The sequence below is a fragment of the Rhyacophila brunnea genome, unplaced genomic scaffold (genome assembly GCF_057557595.1).
Source record: "Rhyacophila brunnea isolate RB1 unplaced genomic scaffold, BYU_Rbru_1.0 scaffold_23, whole genome shotgun sequence".
Classification (NCBI taxonomy): domain Eukaryota; kingdom Metazoa; phylum Arthropoda; class Insecta; order Trichoptera; family Rhyacophilidae; genus Rhyacophila; species Rhyacophila brunnea.
In genome coordinates this window covers 18,435,512-18,458,346 of record NW_028232893.1, presented here as the reverse complement: position 1 = coordinate 18,458,346, position 22,835 = coordinate 18,435,512, and the positions used below count along the sequence as shown (strand labels likewise).

Genomic DNA, 22,835 nt, shown 5'->3' with positions numbered 1-22,835 from the left:
AATATGTTAATCTTTTGTATGTACCTTATAATATCTTACTGGGAATACCTGTCATCATTCTTCGCGATACGTTCAATGTGTTCAGTGCGTAGACATAATAATATGGAGAGTGTACGTGTACCTTTGTGCTGTGTTAAATTGCGCTGCGTTACAGACAGGTAAATTTAGACATATGGGTGGTTCACAATAATTATAGATCAAGTCCATCAAAGTGGATCCTGAAGTTTAGTTAAGACTCCTTTTGTATTCAGGAATGTTTTCACTGTATATTATACTTACCATATTTTGATAGTACCTACATGGATCAATTTAAAATTTAAATAAATAGTCGGAACACAAAGTAGGTATTTATTAATATTAGCAAATTAATGTTAGCAAATACCTCTTTATACTGCTGAAGGAAGTGTCAAAATGGACATGATTCACATTCAATTTGATGTCTTATCAATACTAGTATTGTCATTTATGCGGAAAATTGTAGAGCTACGAAACAATATAGAAATCTGTTCTATCTAGCCACTGACACAGAATAAAATCGAATTTTATGAAAATTGGACTTGATCCATAATTATTATTATGGGTTAAGTAATATAGGTATTATCTTATAATTTTATTAATAAGCTAATACTTAATGTTACCTACATACAAAATGACGACTAAATTTATTACACGGTAAAAAAACTAAATTATTTTCGATGTTTATAATATTATCACACATTTTTTTGAAATGCTAGTTTTTAGACACTTTTTCATTTTTTTTAAATCTAGCATTATTTCCTGTCATCCAGCTTGTTTTCCATTTTTTTGAATGACAGTTGGCAACACTGAATCAGCGACAAGGTAATCGACTCGGAATACCACGTGCGTCGCTCGGCCACAAGATCGAAAACGGCGGCGGCGGTTTCTGAGAAAAATTTGCAACGCGATGATTTTCAATCGAAGATCGACGGCAATTCAATAAAGACCTATTCGAAGCAAGAATTACGCGGTGTACCTAGTGGCAAAGACTGAGGCATCATTAATCAAAATATTTAGATAACAATCAAAATATGTACGTAAGTGCACTATAATAAAAAAAACGAAAAGACCGCAATCTTTAAATGCGCTCATGTACAGAATATTATGTTTCCTATGGCAACTAGAGTCAACTGCACTTAAACGTTGTGGAGCCAAAAAGTACAGTATGAATTATTACTCTCACACCTTTAGATGACGGATGACGGTGGCCAACCGTCTCGACTTGGCCGGGACTGTTCAACGTCTGTGCCCCAATGTACTCAAGATAATCGTATTGTTATTACCAATTAATTGCGTATTGTGGTCAAGGTAATAAAAATTCGATAATCTCAACGCAATACATTCCACTCCGCGGCGGGTGCATTGCAATAAAAGCGGTGTATGTAAGTAATACACATACATGTCGAAGATCCCAAAAGCTTTTATCATGCATTTGTGGAAATAAAATTTTCAGTAAGTTGCCATGAAAAACTTCAAAAAAGATCGCATATCTGATTCCACAGTAAAAAGTTTCGTTTGATTGCTCAAAAGATACAAATATGGTCTTCTTTATTTGCAAGTTATTACCGAGAAGTTTGCAGTTTGGTAAAGGAACGTGAATTTTATTATAGCACAAGCAGTCAACATTGGTTTTAAGACACTTTAAACTAGTGAATTGTATTACAATCGAAATAATCATAAATTCCATAGAAATTACGTAAATGACACGGTATTTTTCGTGGCAGAATAGAATCAACTAGAAGACGTTCGACGTTCTTTTTGTCAGTTCACCGTACTTCTCTCTCCCACGGATACTTTTTCATTAGAAAGTCTCTGTAAAATTAGTCAAACCACACTTGAGTGCGTGGCGATTTCAGCCATATGTATCTGCTCCTGAGACGTTCCCAGGCGTAAAAACTGCCGATGCCTCACATCCATACATAGGGTCTCGTGATACGCACGATTAAGAACGTGTGTGGTGCAGTGCGGTTGGTTTGGAGGGGTCTATTCATATTGTATTATTTTCTCGTGCTGTGCCTAATTTAAATACGCACAAATAAATAGATTTCCATATAATTGTCGTTAATAATATTTCCTTGCATTAATCAAGGCGTCAAAACTCTAATATTCTAAATTATAGTATATTGTATTAAACTCGAAATTGTAGTAGTAGTAGTAATACTATACCGTACATAGTACGATGAACAACATTATAGTGGGTACAAATACTATAATTTTATTATAGTACGATTGGCATCTCTAAATTTACGTGTTAATGTTGTCGACAATACATTAGTTAGATTGTGAGATTAATGAATACAGAAGCGTACGTAGCCAACATATTTATTCTTTGGATTCGACGAATAAATTTATAAATACCTATGACTAGACAATTAGAATCGTTGGGTAAACCTGTTAATTTCACTTTCAATGCTCTGAAATAAATGCAATTAATAATAATAATTTTGTAGAGCACTGTTATTTTACACTTTTCAACAAGGCAGTCTACGAGAGAATGCTAAGTAAACGGAAATGAGAACGACCACGTGGTTTCCAAACATACATCGGCACATTTTTAGCGCGAACGTAAGAAACCCAGGGATTTTCAAACTTTTATTTGGGCGGAAACCTTGAAATATTTTGGGAAACGCCTTACTTGACACAATATGTCAGATTCGACAATAATTAAAATATTCTCACGGTTTGGTACGCGTAAATATGTGGAATAACATGTCGAGGTATTTAACGGGCTATGTTAAATATTTTTTTTTATCAATAATGAAGAATGAATTATCACTTAGGATAACTCGTAAATTCGTGTGCAGGAAAGACGCCGTCTGAACAAATGAATTAACAAGCGACAGCGTCAAATGACGCCTTCACTCGAGCATAATATTATGTTATCACTGTTTCAATTTCATTTCAATTTCAATTTATTTATTTTTAACATATTGTGGACATTACAAATTATAAGTTTAAGACGTTCAGAACATGACATTTAGAAACAAAGAAATATAAAACAGTGAGTATTACATAAAAAAGAGATAGATCAGTATTATAGAGATAGATAGGTACCCCGACCAATGGCGGTGTTAGGTATGTACTAGTTTTACGAGCTGACAAGTTTGGAGGCACCATTGCGAAAATACATAGTCTATTCGATAAACTTCAATTGAATGTTAAAATATTCCAGCAATGTGGACAGGATGATTTTATGATTTGATTCATTGGTATTGTGATACTCTCTGAGGAAGTGACTAACTAACACATCACTGCTTCATGAAAAACCGCCACTGTTCCCCGCTACGATCTAGCTGACGCGCCCGTTGTACGTACAAAACAATCACTTGCCAGCTGGCTTAGGCATAAAGCCCACCAAAAAAGCGCTTGATACGCTCACTACTGAGTAGGCCCCCTCCCACCCGCGCATTACCCTTCACCTATGTAATAAAGGGCCCAAGAAGCACAAAATAATTATTATTATCAGCGTCTCTCATAACAAAGCAATAAAAATATTACATTATTTCGGGGCTTGTAATTAATATTCACGATGACATTATTCTACCAGCGAAATATCGGACACGCAATAAAATTAAACAATGAGTTCTCTGTTATTAAATAATGGCTTCTCGCCCGTCGATCGACGACGCTTCCAGAGCGTCATTTTGCTCGCCGTGTTCAATGAATGGACTACGTTGTATTTTCGTTCATTCGTATCGCCGAGAAGCCAAAAAACGATGACGCATGGGGCAGGCGGGCATAATGTGTCGTCAAATCTAGTTTGCGTATTTGATTACGTTGTATTTTCGATGATTTACGCGCCACTTGTGAAATTTTGCGCGAGAGCCCCAATTGCTGCGTTAAGTGGGTTTTACGCCTTACTGGTAAAAAAACTAACATTGTGCAAGCACCAACATAAAACAGAATTGCGAATCGTATACCTATAACAATATAATTAATATATTGATGTTTTTCATTCAATTACAACCATTTGTACTTTTCTTTGAAAGCCTCGCGGAACCTCGTTGGGAATCACTGACGCAGACGATAATAATAAAAAAATGCAATCGGGGTCACGATATAAAACACCGCTGGTTTAAAACGCAATAAAAAAGCGAATTTGAAACTACATATTATTATGTACCTACTTACAATGCTATAAAGGAATCTAAGAATAATAATATTAAGTATGCCTTTTTTACAATGAAATCGGCGATCCTACAGTTGTTAAAATCACATCATAATCATTATTAACCAAAAAAATTAAATTATATAAGTAGGACGTACATTTCAGTTTAAATTAATCAGAGCGTTAGAGCGGATCACGGAGCAGTGGAGCAATGGGGTTTTACCCAGAACAGGAGCGGAGCTGGAGCACCGAAAATTTGTAGTGCTCCACTGCTCCGGATGTTTTTATTATTAAAGTTTCGTCCTAAAATGCAATGAAAATATTATATTTGACACTTTGCAACACTGGAATTATTTGAAATATGTACGGCAACACAGCCGAGTGATAAATAACTTCACGCATATAATGAATGACGATTTGCTGTCGTTTGTTTAATATAATTAATAATGAAAAGGACGAATAATAAACCTTATTTCAAAACTACTTATTTTTTTTAAATTTTAATATGTATCTATGTATCTATTATCTGTCTTACATATAATACCTACTTAAAAAATTACCCGGAGCGAAGCAGACCCTGGAGAGGAGATAGTATTAGGTCCCGGAGCGGAGCAACAGCAAAGAAGGCTCCGCTCCAACCCTCTGGTTTAAATAATTATAGATTCTATCTTTTCTTTTTACAGACAATGCCTAAGTACCATTCCATCCCAGACATATTGCAGACGCTTCTGCAGCTTTTTGACTTTTATTCGTCGCGGACCAGATAACCTGGAAAGACCAGTGATTTTGGGTAGCATTCAGGAAAGGCGAAGCAGAGGAAGAATGTCAGCGCGCTGGAGTGTAAGAGGTCTTCACTCTGCCATAATAGATGCACAGGACAGTGAGGAGTGGAAAGTCTTGGTCGCTGAGAAGATGACTACATTTTAAGGTGGTCACCACGATCCTCAGACATGGTAAAATGACCGAAAATAAATATTACATCATAATCAAGGGGGCAACACTCCGGACCCATAGACTCTGTTTGGGACAGATATAGGATTTTTTTTTTTTAGTGAGGTGCAGTCTTCGTAGTTTATACACACCTCAAGAGAACCTTGCAATTAATTTAGAACACAATATATACATATAGGAAGAAATAACTAAATCTCGCTATTAAGCCACGTGCTTACGGTGAATACAACATAGGATATTTAATTACATTACAAGATAGAGATATTGTACACATAGAGGTATCATGCCCCAAATTTGAGCGGCACGGCGTAGACGTCAGTTAGTCAACCCTCTGCGATGTTTAAATCTCTGACTCGGCCGATGACTATCCGTCAGTAAGTACTCTTTTGAACTATTTGTTCAAGCGATGCAAATTAGCGCGAAATATGAATTTAAAAAAAAGAACAAATTAATCCCAAACACAATATTATCGAATTATATGCCTTGATAATGCAGTATTGTGATGGTTACGATAGTGACCCACCTACGTAAATGTATCAAATTAATATACTACATACAATAGAATTAGAAACAAAAGAAGACATTAATAACTAAATACATAATTATAAGTAACTTCGGTTAAAAGATCGGTTTAAGTATTAAAAATGTATGGCATTAAAAATGCACCACCAATTAGTTTCCAGAAATAGACATTCCCGATACTCAATAAAACTGTCAGTATTAAGGGCCCGTGTGCCGTGTGAAGGTAGAGAATGAAGAATTTTGACCATATTTGCGAGCTAAGTCTGAATAATTTATGAATCGTACCGATTTCATTGTAGCCTCTAAACATGCTAAAATATAATTTAACGTAGATCAACTTACTTTCAAATTTAAATTTATTCATTTACATATAGTGCATAACATTACAAATTACACATTCAAGACGTTCACAGCATGAAAAACCAAAGAAATAGTGTTAAATTAGTATTAATAAAGAATTAGAAGCAGTATTATTACTCTATTTCATAGAGAATATGTATAAGGAATAAATACATAAATTATTAAGTAGGTGCGACGAATGGGTTAAGATTTAAGAAGATGCACTTTTAGGAATTTATAAAACAACGTTCACCTGAACTCATCTCACTTAAGTGGAATATATCGATATCCGAAGAGATTTGGTTTGATAAGAGTTATTGTTTTTTAAATATCATGGGAATATTCATACGTCTCATAACATTATGCACTCAAACCTTTTATTTAAAATTTCAGTTCGGCTGTCTGATCTAATGTATGTAGTGAATTGCAGATGGTGGACGTTGCCGATTTTGTTTATACATTAGGTACTCAAATCAACCAACAAATTATTTTACGATCTGTCCATAAATCACGAGATTTTTTGCATCCATATTTGTTTTTCATTGGCACAATACGATAATTACCAATAGCAAGCTTATGAAAATTGGTGTTTTAATTTCTGTATTTTATAGAGATAAAAAATAACATCGCGGGTTATTGCAATAGAATCAACAATTATAGGTAACTAAATATGGTGTTATCACTCTAAAATGAATAAAGAAGTTAGACCTCCAATAGAAAAAATAAATAAAAAATGGTCGTCTCATACTTTTGTGTGGTCACCCGAGTCATCCTTTTTTTTCATGTTGATGAAGAAAGACATCATGTTGGAAAATTCTCTTTATTTATACTCATGTCTATGAAACATGTCTATATGCCCCCGTGGCGAAGGGTGGAAGTAGGCTGTTAAGATACGCCATAAACAGTGCACGTTAAACTTTATTAACCAGACGTATTTGTTTATATTGAACTAAGACTGCAATTTACAGATAGTGCTTTAAAATCAATTAAACCCTGCCTAAACCAAATCATAATATTTTTGGTATATTTTAGGCGATACAACAAAAATGTGCATTTATTTTGTTTTCGTTGGATTAAGAATACATATTACACGTCATATTATTGGTTCATTTTTTGTAATTCATTAAGCCCTATCTAAACCAAACTATAATAGATAAAAAATATTAATCTATCTATAAAATATCCAAAGTTATGTATGATTAATTGCATTATTTTAGATATTTTATAGATGGACGATTATTTTTTGACTATTATCTATTATGGCTTGGTTTTCGTAGGGTTTAATTGAATTTTAAAAACTAACCAACACCATGTGTAAATAAATTGTAGTCTCATTTCAATGAAAACAAATACGTATGACTGACAAAGTTTAGTATGCAATATTTATGCGCGGATTTTAACAGGCTACCTCCACCCCTCGCCACTGATGTGCCCATCCCTAAGTAAAGCTTGGCCGCCATTCAGAAAGGTTTCTTACCAGATTTGATATTATTGTTTTTACAATATTTTACATAAGTAAGTACCTATTTAAAATATTTCTTACGCTAGGTAATTTTGTATCGAATTTGAGTTGGTGTAGGTATACCACCGATTTTGCTTCTTCATGACTCATACAGAATCTCCTAATTAAAATAAAATACTTACGATAAAATTTTCAATTAAAACGGTAGAAAAAGACAAAATTCAGCTGTCTACGATACAAAAGTGCCATTTTATTCAACAGCTGTTAATATTATATTTGCTAGATAAGTATGCTAATTTGCATTAATTTTTATGACGTGATTCGATGGTACGTAATAATAATTTTAAAATGCAGTAAAAATTTACATACTAGACCGAAATACCAGCACACGTCACTATCGTAATTATAAATAAATTAGAATTTACATTATGCAGATTGCACATGTGCAAAAAAATATAAAATTATATATTGGCAGACATTAAATTTGGCATACCATATTATAGAAGTATAAAATTATAGCTTAGAATAGATACTGACTGATAGGTACCTACTGATTATTAATTGTGACGAAACTGTGTCCAGTTCTTTGAGCTGTATTTTTTTAGCAATATGAAAATGATTAAGTGTTGTGGGTTGTAGGCGGTGTTTAAAATGTGGCCCGTGCTCTTTATGAGCAGGCTTAATTTATTTAATTCATAATTTCATAATCATATATTTAGTCATAAACAATTAATAGCAAGAAACACAAAGGGGGCCGAGTGCCCTACAATTTTACAAATATTGAATGCATCTTTTGTTTACGTAAGGCGATACTTCAGTGAAACGGCAAATAATTTTCAACTATAGGCGCGACGAAATTTTGGACTTGCTGGCAATCGGAGAGCGAACGTCGAGCTGGGAACACGTCAATTTGTTTCGTGATGGCGACGGGGGTATTAATTCTTAAATCGTGTAAAGATGACTAAAAACGTTACCCATTTACTTGAAAAAGAAAACATGTCAATGAATATATTACTATTGTTACTAATAGAACAATAAACAGAACACTAAATGGACGCATGTTGGATTTATATGACAAATTATATTTCGTTCGGCATGTGTCATTTGCACCCGCGACCCGCAATCCGCGCATCGCCTAGCCACGATCTTTTTAGAGTTTTAAACCATGCCTCAACTGAGGTATAGCCTTAATGTATATTGTATTGTTATGACTCAAACCTTGTTACTACCACACCCAGAAGGTAACACACTTCCCATTATTTTCGTGTTCTCTGTTTACACTACTACGTGACTGATTTTTGTTATCAAGTTCCTTTCCTACATAAGATTTTACTCAAATAAAGATGTTTAAAAATAACATTGAAAAAATAATCACCGGGCAAAGAATCAAAATATTTGACAAGTGCCGGCTCGGTGTCACGCTGGTTTGGTACAACCGTTTGGTACAGGCAAATATTATTATTATTTTTTAGCCTAGATTAAATACACCTACTCTCGCAAGTGCGCCTAAATGCGAATGTCAGAAAAAAGTTGTATAAAAATGTTATTTGTCACGCTATAAAAAAAATCAATACACATGCCCACACTAATTTTTATACAGAAATAATAAATGTTATCTGCCGGTGGTGCATGCACATTGAACGTCATATTATTATCGTCGTGATGTAAGAAGCGTCATAACAGGGTGTGTAAACTGAGTTTTAAATTAATTTCCATCATATTTTAACCCATCGGCATTATAGGATTATGCAACGTTATACTATGCAAGCCTTTCACCTACAAAACACCCAATTTGGCTGCGATTACAGAACATAATATTAATAAGATAGATATGCGAAAGCCAGTCGTCATAATATACAAAGAATTTAAATGCCATTTCGGTCACTTAATGCTGGAAAAATTCCGATATACTGTAAAGTTGAAACGAAAACTGGACATAGTTATGCAGAAATTAGCCAGTCCACAAAAAATAAAAAAATGAGATATTATATAGATCAGATGAGAGAAAGTTTCTCTACGTTCTGCTGAAAATAGCCAAGCCGCAAACAAATTATTCTTGAAATAAAATACTTACTATTTAAAATTATACATACATTTTTACTATCATGTTGTTGTTAAAGTGCCATTATCTCAGCTTGACATTATTGTGGACTGGCTACATTCTGCATTACTACGTTCAACTTCAAGTTGGACATGAAGACATGAGTCACTGCGAGGCAGTAACGTCCCGTGAGGGTAGGCAAGTCATGCGTTGCTTAGAGGCGGCAAATGAAGGAACCGTCAAGATCATTACAACTTTTGGAAGCAGTGGCGGTTTCCCACGAAGCGAACGATGCGAAGTACCGACGTCCTAGTTTAAAAACACCATAAGGGTGCCTCATACCTCCACGCACCACTGTTTGCGAGTAGGTTTCGTGGAAATTCTCCAATCCTCAGTATACTGTGTGTGCACGTATTTTTTTTTTAAAGAGTTTTGTTGAATTATTGCTTATTTAGTTTAAGATGATAACATAACATAGGTAGGCATGCATCCAACAATGTTATGCAATATAATATAGCAATATAAAATTTGAGGCTAAAAATGAAAGTCTGTCTAAGGGCGGCACTCTGCCTAGGGACGTCGCTGGTGAGGGGAAGATTGCCAAATGCAGCCCTGGGATGTAGCGCCGAGAAAAATAAGAGAGATTGATTTAATGCTTTTTTATAAACGGATATTATAATTAAAAATAAAGTCTGGACGAAATACACCGCACCCTGTGATTACCGTCGCAATAATATATTGCCGCTCGCAAACAAGTTGGCATCGATCGAGACTCGTCTTCCTAATGGAAAAGATCGGGTTAAAAAAAAATCAACGAAAATCTCGCTTCATACAGTCGGAATTTTTTCTTTGTTTTTTTTTTCGTTTAGCGAACTGTAGAGCGAGCAGCCGTCCCGAGCATTGTTACGAGCTAGACGTGGCATTAGGCCAAAAATAGTGGTGGTACAGTGTAATAATAAAATGTATATAGGTATTCTACATTGGTTGCCAACGCGTCCAATGGACCAATGAAATATTATGTAGGAAGTTCTGAATTGTCACCCATTAACATAGCAATAAAAAAACATTGTTTCAATCAGTGTTTCCCAAAGTGAAGGGCACTGGAGCAATCCAGGGGGTGGTAGTAGCATCGGAGGCGATATGGGGGCGTTGAATATAAATAAGATTGCGGTGAAAGTGAAGAAAAATTTGAATTTTGTTCTCTGGTTTTCTGGACTGGTGTCATACTGCAATTTGGTCAGCATCCTTAGATATAAGACTGCACCAAAATATGAGTGTATTTACCAGTTTACCACAGCCAGTGAAATCCGTGGGGGTGGGCAGGTCATTCGTTGGATAGGGTCGGCACATTATAAAGGGAGGCGAACGACTACGAATATTACAACTTTTGAAAGCAGTGGCGGTTTTCTATAAAGCAGACGATGAGGTAGCTTCAATAGAAGTATCGACAGATTAGTATAAAAAAATAGTCGAAACATAACAAAATAGTTATGTTGTACTGTTTTACCCACTGTAATATAGTGTAATAGCGGTTTATCACACATGATTTTTTAACAAGGGTGCCTCCAAACCTGTCAGCGCTACAGACCTCAACGTACTTAAAAACCACCACTGTTTGAGAGTTGGTTTCGTAGAAATGCTTTAATTCTCAGTAGGTAGATTGTGTGTATGTCATTAAAATATATTTTGAGTATTTGTCTGCTTAAGATAACATAAACTAAATAATAAAATAAGTAAGATGTACACATACTTAGCTACCGAACGAATTTTTAAATAAATAGAAACTAAAAATGAAAGGAGGCGGCATTGTAAGTCTGCTTGAGAGCGGCGCTTTGCCTGGGGACGTCCCTGGCAACGATGCGATTCACAATTTAAAAAAATAGATAATATTAATCTAATTTAATTGAGTATCAGATCAACAAAGAGAAAGCATGGCTGTGTTGTCAGGCGCCTTGCTGCAACGCTACTGATCCAAGTCAATACGTTAGCAAATTTTCGGCTGCGTTTACGATGTCGACTTATTAGCCATTTCTAACATCGGACCACGGATCTGGACCTCATAATATTGTTTTAAACCGCCACTGCTTACAATGGAAACCAATATTAAAATTCGAAAGAATTTAATAATCACAACTGTGGAAAATCACAGTTTTGCCAATAATTGACACCCCACTAAGATATTTTAGCACGCAAAGACATTGACATTGCGTATATATTATAATAATTAGCAACAGCTGTTGAAATGTGGGAAGTTGGACATAATACAAGATTTTTATTAAGAGGCGAGATTTCGCAATTTTTTACAACGTTTTTCTTAGCTCGTATTCTTATTTGTCCGGTACAAATCTTGCAATCGATTTTTAACTAACTTCCCGACTAGCTAGACATTTGAAACTTTTAGAATACATCAGAACACAATGCCAATGCATTTTTTAAATACTTTTAGCCATCTTTAAGTAGAATTGAATTCATTTTCAGTTATTTCTGTTTTGTATGAAAAGTTATTCCGACACCATTATTGGTTGATAGCAACTAGCAAAAGCAAGGGGTCCTAGCAACTAAATTATTAATATATACTTGCGTTACTATGGAAATCAATATGACATGTCAAAATGACATTTACGTATTATTTCTATCAAATACAATTTTTTTTGATCGTTTAAGCTATTCAAGTCAAGTTTATATGATTCAACAGAAAATTTTAAAAAGTTGTATTTAAAAAGTTCTTTTTATCTTGTAATTATATTCCATAATCTTCAAAAAATATTCTAATAAATTGAGGATCTCAATAGAGTAAATTTAATCGTCTTCAAAGACTAAATAAATGTGTTTATAAATTACTCTATGCAACAATAACTGTTTGAAATATTCAATATCAATGGCCCCACTAAATTACAGCCGGTCTTAATCGTGCATATAGAACCATACGTTTGGAGTAAGTAAAGCATACTTTTTTTATGACTGGAAATGTTTAAGGAGCAGTTACCCAAGATTAATGTCATGCCATGCAGTAAAATGTGCTTTGACTGAATTTACATGACTAAGTTAAGGTACACATGAGAGAGATGAGAACGTAATGGCAATATTAAAAATTCCTAGTAAGTAACAAATTAAATTAATTACAGTGTTAATGGTCTGATTTTGTGCAATAATCTCACACATAGTGTTTTCGCTACAGTGTATAATATACATAGTATGTCTCTTTTGTCTTTGACAAACCGCCTCCATATGATTTACATTTTACTGTGTACATAATGATGTGCGACAGCGATTCATATTGAATATCGGTAGTCAACCACGTGAGTTTTATAATAATGTATTCCATCCACACTTGTCTTGAATAGGTGCTCAGTTAATCAACTCCAGAATTGAGGACTTCCAGTGTTGCAGGCCTAGTAAAAAGTTTTCATTTTTTTTTTCAATCAAAACCAAAATGATTCTATCGTATCTTTGATCACTGAGTATCGTATCTGGTTAGACGTCTAACACATACTTAGAAAAATAATATGATATTAGAATATCTAATAACAACGACAAACACATCGTAATAGATGAGGTCTTTTCTTTACTCTTTGCATCAGTATCGTCTTAATGTGATTAAAAGTATTGTATATTTTTAATTTTGAATTTATTGCATCTAATATCACGATAGACAAGCAATTACCGCGTTGGCTTATAATGTCGAGTAGGTAAATGTAGGCATCTCGGGGAAAACCCTGACACACCTCACGGTTCCGTGGAACCCTGCTAGGAATCATTGAACTAAGCATCTGGACCGAAGTAAATCGTGGGATTACTGCCAAAAGTTGGTAAGTCGATGTATTTTGAGTTTATGATCAATTATGTGCATTCTGCATCTGATTCGACCACGTGAAGGTACTTTTTCAGATACCTAGTCAAGATTGTTAACGAAAGCTTGGAACTGCTGATTTTCGAATATATGGTCAGGGAAAAGTTTGTAAGTCGACATAATTACCAATATCTTTAGATACAGCAAAGGGTTTGTAAAACAAATAAAGTGTATGAAACTTGGTGTCAAAATATTACAGCATTCTTATTCAAAAATCATTATGCCAAAAGTTTGTAAATATACTTACAAGTGTTTTAATGTAATACATGATACTTTTCAATGTTTCAATTTTGTAAAAGTTGAATTTATTCATAATGGAAAATATGTTTTTGAGACTTACAAACTTTTGGCAGTAATGCCAAGATATAAATAATAATGTAACAGAGAGACTTTTTAAGAGCCATAACTGTAAGATGCCCTAAAATAGTAAAATAATAATCTGGCAACATCTTCTCCAAAGTTATGCAACTTTGGCGAAGATAAATCATATTATTATCATTACGAAGAGGAACAGCTGTCACTCAGAACGAGATTCCACTCGCCATTGGAGATCCGTTAACACGGCAAAAATAAAAAAATAAAAAAAGTACTAAAAATAATTTGACATTCATTGCGGCGACCAATTAATATTAACGTATGCAAACACGTTGTGCAGGGGGATCACAACGTGTTACCAGGGAAACTGAATTAAATTAATATCTACAATCCTAATCAAGTTTGTCTACCGTCGATCGCAGGTTGATTAATACCAATACAACGAGAATAAAAAATCAAGTAGGTATTGTAAGCGCAAAACGGTGTTTTAGTGGTCGATATGGGCAACCCAAATTCCGTATAATTAATCATTGTTAGAACCAGTATTATACCACGGTTGGATACCACAGTTAGCACGCTGCAGCCCGATTTCCTAACTATCGTCTCGTGTAGCACCAGACGACATGACGTAATTGTGACGTCAGCCAATACACGCTCGAGCGGGCGGCATGTATTGGCAGAAGTCACAATTACGTCATGTCGTCTGGTGTCACACGAGACGATAGTTAGGAAATCGGGCCCCTGGACGTCTACGTCATTAAACGCGCCACTGGCTGTGATTCACCTTTCTCGGGATTTTTAATCGATAAAATTTCGAGACGCTCACATCTCAATAAATTGTAAAGGAGATCCTAGAAAATATGACAATATTACCACCATATACCTACTTACGTTCATTCAAAATAGAAATACCAAATATTTTAATCAATTTTGGAAACACATTTTGCACATTATTTTCAGAAAAAAACGAGACAATTTAGGCTCATATCTCGTCTGTCACATAGTTTATCCGAGGGTTTAATGCAAATAAACCCTATGTTGATATACAATCATCAATTTCATGTAAATTCAATTAAAGTGTGTTACTACATGAATTTATTAGAATTGAATAAGTACAGTAACCAAGTGTTGCAACTTTTGGGTAAGTACGTGGGCGTAGCCGGATAATACATAACAATTTCTCTTGGACAGTTTATATTATTTTGTTGGTTTTGTGACGTCACAGTTTCTACAACCCCCACCCCCCGCGCATCATCACTGACGTAACACATTCTATCGGATGCCATTCCCCCTAGGACGTGACGTCAAGTATGGACGACCCTCCTACTCACTTGTACATTGAATGAAATAATTAACAATCGCTGTGTGGCATTCATTATAAATCCATAACATTTAATTATGTAGACACCGCTTTGTTTCACCACAAATGAGGCTATTGGAAGCAAATGTTTGATAATAACAGAGACGTTAAATACATTATAAGGAAAAGTTTGGTGAGAAGGTAGGTACATTGCAATGATGGACTGCATAATAGGTAGGAGGTAGCAAGGATCCACGACTCCGTGTACCTAAAAATGCTCCGACTGAGAACAGTGGATCACCTGTGTAAAGCGTCAATTACATTGAGCTTTTTTATGAGCTGATTATTGGCAAATTTAAAAGCGGGCGGTTCAGCTACTGCGATTTCATGATTACACACAAAATTTTCCATTCGCTGATAAGCCACAAGCCAGCGAGCGATTTTGACGGAACGTAGTTCGTTTTTTTGCCGGGAGGTCGCTACGCTCCATAATAATGTTTCCATTAAACGTCAAAAAGGTAAATTTCAAAATGAGTAGTTCGTTTTTCCACCACCACGCTCTACTGCGCAGACGCGATACGCCCACAAGCCGGCGTGTAGCTTATAAAGTTGACCGGCTTTCAACTTTTCTCGGTGGAGTGTTTACAACCTGCTTATTAGCTTGTTCGATGATTACACTGGGCGAATTTACAGGCAGATTATAAATTTGCCAATAATCAGCTCGTAAAAAAGCTCAATGTAATTGACGCTTTAGACGAATGTCTCTCGAATCTAAAAGAAAATGCTTAATGGATGCCCAGGGTGGCATACACCCGTTGGAATGTGAGGGTAGATACCAAAAAGCTGCTGGCAAACTATTGGAGTTGGAGATACGATAGGATCAATTATTATGAATACAGTAGACAGAAAATTGAGAAGTGGCTTCCACGATTTTTACGCTATCCTAGAAGAATACGTAATACATTTTTCGAGAGATTCAACGGATTCATCACTATATTATTATAAGACCAATTTGAGCACTTTATGTGGTGTGGTGTGGTGGGGATGGAGCGACCCAGGACGTTTTTCCAGACCGGAGCTCGTTCCGGCACTTCTTCAAAGAGTTCTCATCAATTTCATGTCAAATACATACGATAATTTTGAATGACACGAATATAGAATCTACTTATTGTGATGTTTTTTTTAGGTTAGGAAGAAAATCGAATTTATTCATTTATAAAGAAAACTGTGAGTAAAAATGCGAAAGAAGCGATTAGTCAGTCTAATTCCGACAAATAGTGCAAATTTGATCCGTTGCATCCCATAACTCCGATTCATTAGCCATAACTTACTTAAATATGGATTGTTGGATAAAAATATATCATGAGGGATGGGTTATTATGATTTAAAAAAACAGCGAACCGGTATTAACTTTATTTAGAACTATACCACTGTTTACATCATATTAAATGAGTTACTTACTTATATTAATAATATGTTTCCTCTTTTTATCCACCCTGAATAAAATAATCACGGAAATGGGAAGTAAATCAAAATATAATGAATGTATACTAATATCGTACCTACAAAGACAATTTTCTTTTAACGACCGATGCCTTGTTGGAATGATAATAATATGAAATGCGTTAAATTAGCTATGTAGCTGGTAGGTATAGGTACACACAATGTTTGACACGCCAGTCACGTAATTTGGGTTCGTCCTTCGTCCCTCCAGACATTTCCCAGACGGAAATCACGCTCGGCTGTATTTTATCCAAGCTTTAACAAAACCGTGAGAAAAACAGATTTTTACGACATTATAACCATTGTGCTATTTCTACATTAACTAAGTAATTTTAAATTATTGCATCAATATGCTGTAGCTGTTTTTTTTCCATTTATAATAAATATTTTATAATAATATATTTTCCTTAGTCATTTAATCAAGGGATCTGAAGAAGCGCGTTCTACCAAGGAATACCCAATAAATCGGAATTTTCCTCCTTTTTTTTTCTGAATTTTCCTGAAGTACCTACTTGAAGCGTGTTTGTTTATCTTCAACAAGAAAAAATAGTACGCATTACGAGTGTGTACATACACAAGTAAACGTAGTTCGGGTACATATCAAGTTTAATAATAAAAATAACTATTGTATGACTCGAAATAACATTTTTATATACCTACCTAGTAATTGAATTATCTATGAACCGTTTCGTTTCATTTATTCACCTAGAAATTATTAAGTAATGAACGACATACCTACATTATTACGATTTGCCGGGACTAGAGTTGGGTTTCGGGAATTTCCCGAAGGGGATTCTCGAGAAATTTTCGAGATTTTCCATCCCGAATCTGGAGAATTGAAATTTTTAACATTTCGGGAAATCCCGGATTTCGAGAATCTTTTCTCGGGATTCGGGATTTCTTTATTATCAAATTAACAACGATTTTCCATATGAAAAAAAGTGGATACAAAACACAAAACGTTCAGAGACTGATTGGGGCATTAAAACACAATTAAGCCAACGTCGACTCAAAATGACCGCAATTTTTGCAACATCAGGGAATTTTGTGTTTCAAAATCATATAGGTACGGGATTGTCAGACGCAGCGATTGACAGTCTGTGTTTTTTTTTAATTCTATTTTAATAAGTAATGTTTTGAGTTATTTTTGTTTTCCTATATCTATTTTGTTTGTCTTCTTCCTATATAAATAATATTTTTTTGGAATTTATCTGTTTTTACACTTTTTTTAGGATTTTTACAGGTTTTTTTTTAAATTTCCCGATATCTCAAGAAATATTTTCTGGAAATCCCGAATCTCGAGAATTCAAAATTTTATCATTTCGGGAAATCCCGAATCTCGAGATTGAGATTTTCTCGGGAAATACCCAACTCTAGCCGGGACTATTTTCATGATGTCAGACCAAAGGTTATTGCTCCGCAAAGTCGGGGTGTTTCCACATCCGTCTCACAAAACTGCGAAAACGTGCGTGAAACCATTCCAGTTAATTCTTGTCCCAATACAACGATAAGAAACCGCGATTAGTTTGATTTAGTAGACGAAAAATCGTCGATGTAATTAAATATTGCGCATTCTTACATTCCAGTCGGCAGCTGATGTTGGCAACGATTGGATACATCTTTCATTACATTATTATTTGCCTTGAATTTATCGCTGCGCCTGTCTATAACGCATAAGCTCTCTCTCTCTCTCTGACGCACGTAAATCTACATGCGAAAGAGTCTGCGTCTTTGTTGCGCGATCGCATAAATAGAACACCCACGTACACCCCTTAGTTACGTATATGCATTTCACACGCATTGGTATTCCAATCGACGCGTTATTAGCTATGAATATCGTTACCCCATATTGCTTTGCTTGTGATACATATAAAAAATATAATTAAGTAGTTAGCTAAATAGCGCATCTAGAACGACAGTGTCACTCCCACCTCGTATTTTTTTCTAGTTATCTAAGAAAAGACCACACGTTTAATGATACTGTACCACCGGCACATAATGATGTACAATAAATAAGTACCTACCTAATAATTGGACCGCATTATGCATCTGCAGAAAACGATGATTTTGTATAGATACCTAACTGAGAAAATAATCTTATTTTTTGTCTTGACTTATGTTATGGTAATTTTCAATATTTGATAAATTATTATGATTTTACTTACACATAGGGCATTCTTTAATAATTGTGTGTACCCATTTAGGATCACTAAATTTATATGAAAATAATGTAGGTAGGTACCTAACTCCAATAAGATTATACTCAGAAACCAATAAGAATTATTATATCTCAAGATTGCAGAGTGTTCACTTAGTAAAAGTACGTAATTATTAACAAAAAATGTTATGTTGCATTAAATATTCTAGGATAGTAAGACGTGTCTACTAACAGTTTTGACTGTGTTTATTTATAATTTATTTGTAATTAGTATTAGTTAGTTCATGTAAACTTTTAATTGATAATTTAATGAATATAATATTCATAAAATTTGTGTATTATGCAATGTTAAATGGTCGAGTAAATAATTCAAATTGCTTTGTAGTGGAATTCTGTGAAGATTTTCCTGCTTATTACATAACTGTAATGGTACAGAGGTAGAATCAATGTACATTTTTGTCATAATAGGCATGTAGACTGTCCTGTTATAATATTATTTGGTTAGATAATATGACATAACCTAAAAGCAGACGAATATGAGGGTAACTTTGTTAGGGTTTCTTTCTTCAGATAATGAATTGAATTGTGTAGAGATATCTCCGGTTGCACGGCCGGCTTGAAAGTTACCATCTTCAGCGTGACATTTTACAAATTTTGTTTGAGGCCGGAGCCAGATCGATGGTTGAGACTTGGCTGCGCGCGCACCGGCCCATCATGGCCGACCCAATTATACACAATTCGCGGACACGGTCATGCTACACCACCGCTTTTCTGTGATATAATGACTGACGGGCCACGATTTAGCGGCCGCTGCAAGTCCCTATAGCATCCCGAAACGTCCGTCAATCACGCTGCCGACTCGTAAATTCAATTAAAAATAACAGAGGCGTCCGCGAGCGAGCGGCGTTTCGCCTCTGGACAATTCATTTATTTTGCAATCCTGCTAGTTCAATTGCCTGACAGGATCGCTGGCTATTCGTTACAAAATGATCGATTGGTTATGTGACGTAACTATAACCGGCCTCGTTATGCAACTAATTTCTCTTACCTTCATGTTATTTTCTACGAGATACTCGATCGAGCACATCTGATAGACGAAATAGGCGCGGATCAGCTCGGAGGTGGTCTTGCTCTTGAAGGCGGCTACGTGGTTGTCAAAGCTGAGATCCAAGGGATCCTTGGGGGGAACCGCCGACGTAGAGCTGGCTCTGGCATTTTTCTCCGACGAAGAAGTCGATTTAAAGGAACACTGATCGGCGCGGGCCAGGATAGCACTGCACAATCTGGCATCGTTGAGCACACGATTGTATCTAGCCGGCGATTGCTTCGAGAGGCCGAGGCGGATCAGCGACTGCAGGATCGCCATGTTTGATTGCGATAAAACGGGGGGTAATTATTATCGAGGTTTCAAATTCCCTGCTTGACGGGCAGGGTGCGAGTTGCGGCTCGCGAAACTCGGACGCGGACCGGTGCGAGCTGTCGCGACACAAACGAACCACGAGACCGACGAAGCGCGACTGCCGGAAATTCACGAAAATATTCACGAATCCGACGGCGCAGCCAGCGCCGCAAAATCGAACTACTTCTCCTAAAATAATAAATTAAAGATAGGTATGTAACTACAATAATATATCCCATATAAGTATCAATTTCAGCAAAAATATATATGTTATGTATTATTATCTCGTCCGTTTAATTTGTAACGATTTTCCGGTCGATAGTAGTATTCCAATTATCGGCGTTCGTTTATAGATAAGGCGCCCTCGGAAAAGTCGATGACAGCTGTGACGTTTTATCGGGAAACAAATCTGGAAAATTTTAAATCGGAAATCAAAATTTTGGAACATTACTTTGATTGGTCGATTCAAAGGTGTGTCCATTAGAGCAGTTTTGATTGGGTGAATCGTTTAAATGTCAGAAGTAAACTTTTATAGGGAATGTAATTTTGTTATGTAAGGTACAAAGGATCAGTCATACATAATTTTTCTATTGTGAAGTAATAGGAAATATTTAATAGATAGAAATAATATAAATAACTCAATAGGTATGTAGATGTTATATTGAAGAAAATCAGCAAGGATATAGTGATTCCTGTTGATTCCTTTTATTATTAATTTTATAATATTACTGAATAATTATTGGTCACAGGAATTTTATCTACCTTATACTCGCAAAACGTACAATATAATAAAAATAGATTAGTGACATAATGGTTTGATTTAGGAGCGGGATATCCAGTAAAACCTAATATGACATTAAGTTTTCTTTGTGAAATTTTCACATGGAATTTATAGGTACATGCATAATAATATGTTTTCTATTGATAATAATACCTACAATAAAATACACACTTATAGCGCCTGTAAACGTGCATCGATTTACTGGCAGCAATCGTGAGTATTTTAAACTATCTTGACAATAACTGTTAACACGTAAAAGTGCTGACTGTCTCTCCAATTTATTCTTTAAGAGAGCGAGACGCGATGCTGTCATTTTATGGTACTATTTCAGAGGTAGTGTAAATCGGTCAACCACAAAATAAGTATAGTTCGTTTTTTTGCCGGCAGGTTCGCCACTAGCGTTCTACTGCGCAGGCGCAGATCGAAACACCCACGGTGGCCGCGCGGCTTAAGCGTTGGACTATAACGCCGTGGGTCCCAGGTTCGAATCCTGGGTCTGGCAAGTACACAAATATTGTTTTTCAATTTGTGTCTGTCAGGGTATGGACCTAATAGGTTGAGCAAGACGTGGCTGACATCCATTTCTCGTAAAAAACAAAATCTGTTAATACAAACCTCTACTCTGTGGAGGCCCATATGATCCTATTAGGATCGGACATGGTCGAAAGAAAAATAAAGAAGAATACAATGTATTGTGTAAATGTTAGTGTTGTCAACTGACTCGGTCGGCCCCGTGTGAAACGTAGATATAAATTTTAATCCACATTCATTAAAAATCCAAATGGAGATTTTCAAAAACAAAAAATCGATTTTAAAAAATGAAAAATTATTTTCCCAGAAAAGTACCTATTATAATAAAATATGTCTACATGTCCATGCATTTGGGGTATCGCGGTACTTTTGAAATGTATTTGCAAACTAAAATTATTAACATAATAATAATATTATGTATGGGTTGGTACAGGAAATTAGCTCAATCGATATAGGTACCTACCTAACATATATTATTTTAAACGTGCAAGGGTGTATGAAACAATTTCACCAAAACAGGTGTTAAAAGTTTGGTGCATTCTTTTCTATAATAATGTTAGTTATGTTGATTTTAATATTTTTAGATTTTAATAGGCTAAACTCGGTGGACATTTTTGTGAAGCTCGATGTTTACTAACTTTATACGTTTAATATGTATCTACTAACGTATTTGACATATTAAAATGAAAAGATGAATGAAATCATTTTTGGCCGCCCTCTTTGTGCAATGCATATTTCGCACATATGAACCGGGTGGTTCTGGTAGAATAAGTAGGTAGATTTTTTTGGTATTTTCCTTAAGTTATTAACAATAATAATTTGTAAGTGATAAACGATAATCATTCCGCTGGTGATTTCATTCAATATTTTACAATTTTATTATTAGTCACTTTTTTGATAACATGAAAATTCTACCTACCCGGTATTCAAAACCCCTCCCAGTGCTACCAACTTTACTGTTGAGTCTGACAAGGTAGCATAATAAACGATTTGGAAAAAAATGCTAGATTGTCACTAAATTTCAATAAAAACTAGAATTTGTCATAATCAATGAATACGTATTGTTATCATGAGATCAACGAGAACATATTAAATTCCAAACAAATCCAGTGCTTCTAGCTTTTCATCAGAGATTTTAAACTGTATCGTTTACATAATAATATGTTTGTCGCTGGTAGGTGGGTATACGTATTTGCGAATTTTGTATGCAAAAATTATAGTTCTAGCGATAACGTTAATACAATATGGCGAATCTTGTGAGATTCCAATTGGAATCGGTTAGAATTAGGTAAAATCTTTTTCAACAATGCGTTAGTAACTAAATTGATATTATTATACCTGCTTGGTTGAAACAAATTTTGGTGTTTTTATAATAATACTAGCTGACCCGGCAAACGTTGTTCTGCCATATAAATTATTTCTAGTGGATATTTTGGTTGTTAAATAAAAAATAACGAATGTATCGTAAGTGTGTGGGGATGGGATCTATGATAGAAAGAGGAATGGAGCGCTGTAGACTATGACCGCCGATAAAAACAAAAAAACACCAACCATTCA

At 35.2% G+C, this 22,835-nt stretch overlaps 1 protein-coding gene across 1 annotated transcript in view; it reads right to left on the bottom strand.

The window, feature by feature from the left end:
- The window catches only part of slgA (proline dehydrogenase slgA), an 87,281-nt gene extending 67,195 nt beyond the window's left edge, over positions 1-20,086 (bottom strand). The window contains exon 1 of the mRNA XM_085950153.1: positions 19,616-20,086. Within this exon, the coding sequence (XP_085806279.1) occupies positions 19,616-19,933 (318 nt within the window). The 5' untranslated portion in view covers positions 19,934-20,086. The remainder of the gene's footprint in view (positions 1-19,615) is intronic.
- Positions 20,087-22,835: the final 2,749 nt, after the last annotated feature.